Below are 9,459 nucleotides of genomic sequence, written 5' to 3'. Positions count from 1 at the left end.
TCAGCCTTTGGACTTCTCCCAATCTCCAGTAGAGATTTTGTGAAAATCCTGAAAACTTAAAAAAAAAGTTTAGTTTTGAGTGTAGGTCAGTCACAATAACTTCAATTCTTCCCACAAGGTGCATGAGAAGAAACATCCTCATTAACTCTTTGCTCTGAGAAAATGCTTGGAAGTACCACAATCATTAGAATTTTCCATCTCTTTCCATCTACTTTCTGTAAGAAAGTAGAAAAGCAAAAAAACAGCAGCAGAATACTCTCTGGTAACAGACTAATAAGACTAATGTAGAATATTTTACAGGAATGGTTTATAAAATATTAGTAAGGGTTTTTGGTATAGCATGATTCTTTTGATTTTAGTCAACATACTGGTTTAGGCTACCAGGCTTCAGAAGCCCTGCCTGTGCCAGATGCCTTGGGAAAGGTCAGAGGGGCGTGACTCACCTGTGAGGATTGTGTTGTCACCGCCAGCTCTGGGCAGGACAGTCCCACCTGTGGTGTCCCAATTTCCAGACCAGATGCACAGTTGGCCCGGATTGGCTGCGCTGGCTCCTGCCTCAGCACGGATTGGCCGAGCCTCCCGCCTCCTCTGTCTCATCTTGCTGGGGCACCAGCGCTGCCCGGCTGCAGCTCCTCTGCTCTGACCACAGAGGGACCCGAGGATGCCCACGCATCAGCACTTGGTCGATAAGGTGTGTTGCTGGGGATGTGGTGGACAGGGTGCACACTAACTGGCGATACTTATTCTCAAAGGCTAAGAATAAGTCTGTGGCTCATCAGGAGTGTCTAGGAGAAGGAGAAAAATACTCATAAAGAATGGAATAGAAAGGGGTATGCAGGAATTAGTCTTAAACTGTTGGCAGGATGGACTTGCAAGGACTGTGTTTTTCAAATTACGGAAAGGTATTTATCATATTAGTTAAATGCTCTATATTTAAAAGCTTTTAAAACAACTTTTGTCTCTATTCAGAAGTTTGCCCAAGGCTTTGGAGGAGCAAACCACCAAAGTGTCTCTTCCTGAGTCCAGTAGACTTTGAACACAGTAGCTAACTAGCACTCAGGGACTTAATTGTTGGCCTGAAGTCATATTAGACTACATATGGAAGAGGATTCTTAAGGTGGCCACTCAGGTGTTGAAAAGATGAAGGCCATGTAGACCCATAGGGAAAAAGCTTTGAATCTGTGGTTAAAAAGTATTAAGAATTTTTCCATCAGATGAAGAAACTGAGGATATAGTTAATTTTTCATAATTATATCCAACTGGAAGTTTGCAAATAACATTTATTTGCCGGAATTCTCTATGATAGTATTTTATAAATATTTACTTTTTGTTTCTTTACATTTTTCGTGGTGAAAAGGTAAAATATGTGATCCAAGGTAACATGACTGCATTGAGTATGTATTGGAACTCGGAGCCCATAGAAGTTTTCTGCTTCAAGTCTGGACTTGGAATTTCTTAAAATGTTAATATCTCTCTTTCTCATCTAAAAGCTAGTTCCAAAAAATGGCATGATGGGACTCTTAGAATACCTTTTGAACCATTAAATCAGAGAGCTGATACAAAGAGAAGGCATCTCAGCCATGTTTCAACATGTTGTACTTATATTTCTGGCTCTTTTCTAGCAAGAAAAAGAGGAAAGATTTCAGACTGGCTTTCTTTCACGGCAGAATGCAGCTCCAGACAATTTTCCAATCCTAGCTAAACTAGGGCTTTGCACTTTGGAATAGAACGTCTAATTAGAAACAGCCTTTTTTTTTTCCATCTCTCCATGAGTCAGACAAAGATTTCAACAACACATAGACTGGTTCATATTAAATCACTGTTTACCACATCTGTTGATATAATAGCACCCACATGCTGTATTTAAAACTTAATTAGAGGTGGGCCACGTCAAAATCATCACAAGAGATCGGATAACCGCACCCAGCGTGCTGATACCAAAACATGATGCTTACCAGGATCCATTAAAGTGACACTTTGATGAGGCTTTAGAGAGGTACAGTCTTCATCTGCTTAAAGACATGATAACTTGCATGTATCACTTTCCTGGTTGCTGCTCTGAGTAGTTGTGACACCATGCAAACCTTCATCATCCTACCTGGAAACCTTTCAGCACTTCACAGTCACCTGTTTTATTATTTGTTGACTCAGTGGCTTTTTAAAAAGTTGTTGAAGTTCAGAGTTAAGTACAGGGATGTTTGGAACTGCATATTTTTCCCCTGCTCCCAGATGCTTCTGTTACTTATTTCATTAGCACGTACAAAACCAAATGATCTTTCACTGTCATGCATGAATTAAGATACACAGGTAGATGGTTCAAATTGAACATATCTCTTACCTTGTGTTTGAAATGCGTAAAAAAATCTCACACAAGGCAATCCTCTCACACAAGGCAATCCTGTAGCAGACAGCATGTAAAATAGCATTATTAAATACTTCTGGAAATTTAACTGTTGTATCAGCATTTTTGTAGAGTGAGTTCTTCATAAGATGTAATGGCCTTTTAAATTATGTAGTGCCACACTTGAATGTTTAGACTTTGAACATGGGGTGTAAAATCTGGTATTAAACACCTGAGAATACTATTGGGAAATGTTTCCTTTCTTTCTTGGAAACAGTTTACCATCAATGTCAATACTACAAGTGAACTATAAAGAAAATACAATTTTTCTTCACAGACAGTCCTGGAGGAATGGACTTCAGTCCTGTCTCTCAGTTATTTTTTTTTAATTTCTGTACTGGCTATAGTTTATTCTTAACCCATAGGAAGCATGCAGTAGTAATTTAGTATTTTTAAATTGTTTAGAAGTTCCAGAGGATTTTGCAGAGGTCTTTTGTTATGTCCTTCAGGAAACAAATATTTTGAAAAACGTTAAGAGTACTCTGAGGCATTTAACTAGATTTCTTGACCATCCCTTGGAGGTGAGAGTCGGGAAAGCAGTCAAAGGAGAGCATGCTAGTCATGGTTATATCTACAGTTTGGGAGAGCAAGGATTACATCTTTGTTCTTGAATAGCCAAGGAGCTGAGCTAGATCTGCCAGTGCAACAGTGAGGAACTCTGTTTAAAGACTTCTCTAGTTCTAAGGTGTAATGCAGCAGACATGGCTGTAAATGGACTGCTGGCATGTAACCTGAAAATTTAAACTGCCATTAAATTATAATATTTGGGTCTCTTATTCCACTTTTCTGCAAGTGCATATAAGTACTTTATTTTAATTTTTTTTTCTTCAAAATACATGAATGCAAAGAAAGTACAGCTTTCTGAGCTTGCCTTTTTTCCTGTCCTGGAGAAAAGCAGATCTTTTTCAAAATGGCAACTACTTAAAAGAAGTTACTATGAACTGTACTGTCTTTTTGTTCCACAGATGAGAAGGCACTCCTGCTTTGTTTTTTTGTTCTGTGGAATATTTTTGCCTGGAATCCTTGGTTTTCCACAGACAAATACCTCAATTGATTGCGATTCCCTGTTACCAAACTATGAAGCTGAACCTCAGACATCTGCACCACCATATATTATTGCTGTATCTTTTGATAACTTTGAGCCAGGAAATGAAGTCCAAGGTAAACAATCTGAATGACATAAAATCTTTTTTCGTGTCTTCCAGAATTACCTATCTTCATAAAAATTCCTCCATTTTCCTCTCAGTCTAGATAATTTATTTTTTAACTTCAATCTTGTTCTTGTATATCTGAGATATTATTATTTTTTCTGTTTTATATCTGTATGTACATACTTGTACAACTGAAAATGCATTCTTTCTTTTTTCTTCATCTAATAAATATATATTAACTTTATGCTGTAATTTTTGTGACAAAATTAAAATTAAGTGGGACAGCTGGCCAAACTGGACTAATAATTAGTTGCTCTTTAACTTTGTATTTGAGTATTTGAATCAGGCCTCTGCAATACAAAGGGATCCTACTCATTAGTTCTTCACATGGTGTCATCTTACAGGAAAATAAAAATTCAAGACGCAGTATGAGACAACTCAAGAGTGAGACATTTTGAGTCATCCTTCTAAGAGCTGCATCCCAGATTTTATCAAATTGCAGGAGGTGGAGCTGTTGTGGCCTAAACCACCTTTTTATCTTCCTAATCCCAAATTGCTCTCTGGATGGCACACCTTAACAGCCTTGTTTCTCCACACTATGATGCCACCTCATGGTGCTGTCACACTTCAAGTAACTTGTGAATGCTTCTTTTTCTAGCCATTCATGCTAGAAGAAGCGTGGAAGTGGAAGAGAGTTGTGACCTGTCACATGTCTATTGTTGGATCTCAGTAGCTGAAAAAGAGCATTATTCACTAAGTAGTTACTCCCTAGCTGGGATTCTGTTTTACTTTAACCTAGTAGCATGGACGTACTTCCACAGAGAGTTATGTATAGGGAGAAGAATGGAGAAGCCTTAGAGTCCTGCTGCTGCTGCTGTTCTTGGGAAAACATGTGTGAAGAGCTCCTTCAAAGATGGGAGGGCTCTTTAAATATGGATACCTACTTTTAAAATACTATTGACAGAAAAATGGTGGATGGATTTAAGTATATGCAGACTGTTCAGCAAGTTAAATGAGATTTATCATGACAAAAATATTGAATCCCAGATGCTACTAACCTTGCCTTTTATGTCCCTTTTTTCCCCTAACCGTGTCTACTTTTAGCACTACTTTTCTCATGCTCCCAATTGTAAGCAGCCCGTACATGGTCTCAGGGAGCTGCTTTAGGTCCCCTTCCACTGAGAATATTGCAGCTTCACTGTGACATGCCACGTGCTGGCTCCTACAAGTCATCCCTGCTGCATTTAGTCCTGCATTCAAGGGCTCCATGTCATTGCTTCTGTGACACCTGGGGAAAATTAGTGAATTAGGACTGAAAGTTGATGACATTTGGAAGGCTAATTATGCAGGTGTTTGGAAATGCTAAATTATCGAGGTATGATTGGTCTTTGCCTTCACTTTTGTGTCATTCCCAGTTCATCTACACTTGTTTTTAATGTTGACACATGCCTCTGTGCATAAAAAATTATTCTGATTTTGTTTGCCAAAGTCCCTAATAATGGAATTAGCAAAGAAAAGTTATAATAGATCATAACAAATTTGGTTATGCCTTTTCGAATTTAATGTCAGTTTTGATACACACGAAGCATGAAACTGCTCTCTTCCATATTTTTCTCAGCTCCTTCAGTAACAAAATTTGAGTAATATTGAGCAGCTTATATTAAGTTTTCATATTTAATGTAGAACATGGAAGCCAAACTGTAGTTTCTCTCTTTGCAGTTACAATACATTAAAAAAAAAAGTTTCTGCATTTCAGCCTTAAATGAAAGCTAATCTTTTCTTTTAAAACAGAGGTAGAAGGAAATGCAATTCTCTTTCTCCTATAGCAAGTTTGACTTTGTAGGCCTAACTAGACAGAAAATAAATAACCTTTTGGTCAGCAGGGCCACTGCTTATTTGGTAGAGCAGAATTCCTTTTAAAATTGTTAGTAAATCATAAATTTCATGTTACTTTACACAGAAGTGCCTTTCTAAATTTTTTCCTTTACCTTTATTGGTTTTCTCCTTATAATTAAGAAATGCATTTTTAATGTTTTTTAGAATTGTACAAGGTTTAAAGGAATTACTGCACATACAGTCTTCTGCCTTGGAGTGAAGCAAATTACATGGTAAACATTCAGGCAATTTTAGCTGTATATGAAACTTAAATTTCTCAAAATATCTCTTTTCACAGTAACTCTAGAAGCACTTGGAGATGCTGGGTTTAAAGGATTTAATCTACAAGCTCGAGAAATAGATGGAGATGTTCCTGTTGGTACTTTTAAAATTACAGATCCAAACACGAAAGGCTTGGAATGTCACAACATGACGGTATGTGTGCAGTCTTTGGAATATTTACTGACGTCTGGGTTTTTTTTAAATAATAGAAGTAGGGATCATTCTTTATACAGCAAAGCTATTTCATCAGTAGAGTTTAAAAAACTGGGCTTTCTCAAGAACTACATATATCCTCTATATGTGATATGAACCTAATGTAGAAATTCCCTAGCTCTTTTTAGAACTACATCAGTGTTTCCTGTTGTAGTAGAGAAAGTTCCTGTAATAATACAGGTAAAAGTCACTTTTGCATCTTATATAATTATATGTATTCCTTTTTAATTGCAGAATTCAGCAGTAAGTCATGCCAACTCAGATGTGAAACAGAAAGTTACAACAACATGGATTGCTCCACAGGATGCTAGAGAGCTTCAATTTATGTAAATAGTTGTTTTTCAAATTTTTTTTGCCTTGAAATTATAATTCTGTGTTGAGATGGACCTGTGTTGCTATTTCTGATATTCTAGTCTTGCCATCATCATGGGTTTTTTCATAGTTCACCATAATTTCCCACTGTGTTCATTAAGTAATATGATTTCCATTTCAAGATAAAAAGACAAACACTGTCCTACAGATCTTAATATATCTAAATAATTCAATTAAGCACAATACTATTAATGGATCTTTGAGTAACCAGTTTTTACACTTTGACTTCTTTAATTAAAACAGCAACAATATGAATGTAACTTGTTCCCTGAAAAGATGAAGTTCAGGCTCTATTCAGTTCAGGCTCTATTCAGTTATATCTTTTTTTTTTATTTTGAACAGTGGCAAAATGGTAATTTGATGTAAATTCTTCTAATATAAATTTTAAAATAAATGTATGACCCATGAACTAAATTTTGGAAACAGGAGAAGACTTATTTAGCCTGCTTTTAATGCTACTTTTTTTGCAGATCTGAAGCTTGTAAAAATTCCACCTACTCTAACAAATGCATGCTTGAAGTATATTGGAAAATATCTAAATATTTGATATCTTGTATTGTTTGAAGTGCATATTTATGGTAGGGGCATCTTTGCCTTGCTTCATTAAATCTTGAGAAATACAAAGAATAGGCAAAAAATAGGAAACCACAATTGCTTCCACTCGTTAATGCCATGAGAATCAGCTCACCATCACAGATAAAGATTGTCAGTGTGTGACAATTCTTATGGACATTTGAGCTGAGACTCCTCACTGGAGTCAGTGCCTCTTCAAAGAGTGCCTACACCTCTTCTGCTTGTTCTCAGCATCTGTTTTAGTTATCTTCAAAATTATGTTGGATGATGATATGTCACTATAAGGAAAAGTATTCTGTGCAACTTGTACTGTATACACTTAACACCAAAACAGAGTAGATATTCTTGGCTGGGGGCAAAGGGGGAGGAGAGCTTATTAGTATTTTATGTTAAAATACTGTTATAGAAAAATAATTATTATTTTGTTTTCTTTCTAGCGCAACTGTGGTTCAAAATCTAGAGAATTTTTGGGTTGGAATTCAAAGCAAAACTCTCACACCTATACATTCTGTGTCAGTTAATGCGACAGGAAAAAGTAAAAGGAAGGTATGTTTTGAGGCTGTTTGAATGATAGAAATTAATACAGTAATTAAAGTATCTTTGGCTTGATATAAGACATATATTTGTTGTCATTTATTCATTAACTAAGATGGCCAAAGTCATTAGATGTTTTCAATAATTGTAATTTAACTGCCTAATCCACTTACTAAAATGATGAAGAAATAAAGTAAATATAATTTTTCTCCCACAGAAATGAGGACAGTAATAATCTAGTTATCAAAACAATCCATAACTTAAAGCAAAAAAAAAAAAGCAAATTGTTTATAAGGAGAACTGTACTGTACTTCTGATGAACAGTGCTGTTCTCAGCTGCTGCCCTAAGCTCTGGGAACTGTAACTGTGTAGCATACTCTTGAAAGGAGTTGGTAAAATTTTTTCTGCCAAGAATTATGCTTATATGAAACATATTAAACATGATTGGCAGCTTAAGTAAAGAAATTATCCTCAAATCTATTGTATTGTCTGTAGCAGCACTGATTTATGTGAACTTGTGATCTAATCAAGAATGAACACCTGTCTTTAATCTCTCACTTCACCAGCTGTATTTCCTATTTCCTATAATAAGCTGCCTTTTTTTTTTTGCAGTAAATAATTTGGAAATGCTTCCTCTTTTTTTTTTTCCCCACAGCTTATGATAGAATTAGAATGTAACAAGGTAAGAGCAATTTTTCTTTGATTTCCCAGTTTTCAGTTACCTCACTTTTAGAATTCTTGTTCTACTGTTTCACGCTTGTAGCGTGAGGATTATATTATACCATTCAAATTACTGTCCTAGCAATATCACATTTATGCTTTCATTTTTCTATTCAGTTTTGAAGGTACTTCTATTTTGAATTAGTTAACATTAGTTCTCAGATGAGATTGTTAAAATGTGTAATGTATTGTCAGCAGTGAAACACTTGATTTCTTTGCTGGGACCATCAATGTGAATTCAGTTGATTTCCTGTTTAAAGTAATATTTTTACACCAGTCAATAAACAGTAACTGGAACCTGTACTTTCTTGCAGCGTGGAGGGACTTACTCAACAGGCCGATGCATCATGGTAAATATTCTTTCTCCAAAGATATTGACATGCTGTTAACTACCCAAGATCTCAAGGCCTAGTCAAAAGTTGCTTCTAGAAATGTCTTTATACCCTTCGTCACTCAATTTAATTTTTTGTTAGTTTATCTTTGTTGATTAAAAATCCAAAACTGTCTAAAGGGTTGTCACACTTGCTACCATTCCCTTCTGTAGATTCTCTCTAGCTAATCTGATGTAGCTTTGTAATAGAAGTTTTCTTTTTTCTGTTTTCTCTTTTTATTCTTAGTGTTTTCTTGCTGTTCAAGGTCACTTATTTCAACAGCTCTGAAACCTTGCCTTTTGCAAATCATGATCTAGATATAAAATATAGCTATTTGATTTTTTTCCTCTGAAAACTATCACTTGCAGCTCAGTGAAGAAGCCTCTTTTCCTTCTTTGCTTTTTTACAGCAAATATGCTAATTATTGCATAGTCATATCAGTAAAATCTTTCATCTACTTTTTAATGATTGTGATGGTGTAGGTCTCCTCCTCAATGATGGATATCAAGTGTATGAGGTCAGATAAAAAAGGATACAAGCAGCAGAATTATGTTATTTATAACAGCTGGATTGGCACAGTTTTGATTATGTCTTGAAAGATCTCTGAAATAATTTTAACAGTATCAGTTTGGTGGAATGAAGTAATAGAAAACTACTTTGTGTGTTCTTTCTCTTCCCACCAAGTAGAACTTTCTTTCCTGAAAATCACTTATATAAAAGTAATTTTTCAGCAAAGTAATAAATACCAATTTGGTTTCTTTACAGGTTGGACCTTCCAGTTCCTCGCAGAACAGCTATTCAGGCAGTCAGGTATGAGCTCTAAATTCCAGCATTTGTATGTTTTCCTTCAGTAACCTTGAATGACTAAAATTCTGTAACTACAGAGTAGTGAGGTGATTTAGTACAGTACTGAAATATCTTCTCTGCTAGTTAACCCAGAAAGGCAGAGTTATTCATCCAGTAAACA

At 35.8% G+C, this 9,459-nt stretch overlaps 1 protein-coding gene across 50 annotated transcripts in view; it reads left to right on the top strand.

Annotated features, from left to right (window-relative positions):
• The first annotated feature begins 555 nt into the window (after window positions 1-555).
• Window positions 556-9,459, top strand: part of LOC108445573 (hornerin-like) — a 51,303-nt gene continuing 42,399 nt past the window's right edge. For 15 of the 50 annotated variants that reach the window (XM_017729785.1, XM_017729811.1, XM_017729791.1 and 12 more), the window contains exons 1-8: window positions 558-691; window positions 3,367-3,562; window positions 5,726-5,862; window positions 6,157-6,248; window positions 7,305-7,413; window positions 8,057-8,083; window positions 8,436-8,471; window positions 9,258-9,302. In XM_017729785.1, the coding sequence (XP_017585274.1) occupies window positions 662-691; window positions 3,367-3,562; window positions 5,726-5,862; window positions 6,157-6,248; window positions 7,305-7,413; window positions 8,057-8,083; window positions 8,436-8,471; window positions 9,258-9,302 (672 nt within the window). In that variant the 5' untranslated portion in view covers window positions 558-661. Of the gene's footprint in view, window positions 692-3,366; window positions 3,563-5,725; window positions 5,863-6,156; window positions 6,249-7,304; window positions 7,414-8,056; window positions 8,084-8,435; window positions 8,472-9,257; window positions 9,303-9,459 lie in introns of all 50 variants that reach the window. The other 35 variants (XM_017729812.1, XM_017729809.1, XM_017729814.1 and 32 more) reach the window with 8 other exon arrangements.

This window comes from Corvus brachyrhynchos, unplaced genomic scaffold (assembly GCF_000691975.1).
Source record: "Corvus brachyrhynchos isolate BGI_N302 unplaced genomic scaffold, ASM69197v1 scaffold101, whole genome shotgun sequence".
In the NCBI taxonomy this organism is placed as follows: Eukaryota; Metazoa; Chordata; class Aves; order Passeriformes; family Corvidae; genus Corvus; species Corvus brachyrhynchos.
This window is presented reverse-complemented; position numbering and strand designations above follow the sequence as displayed.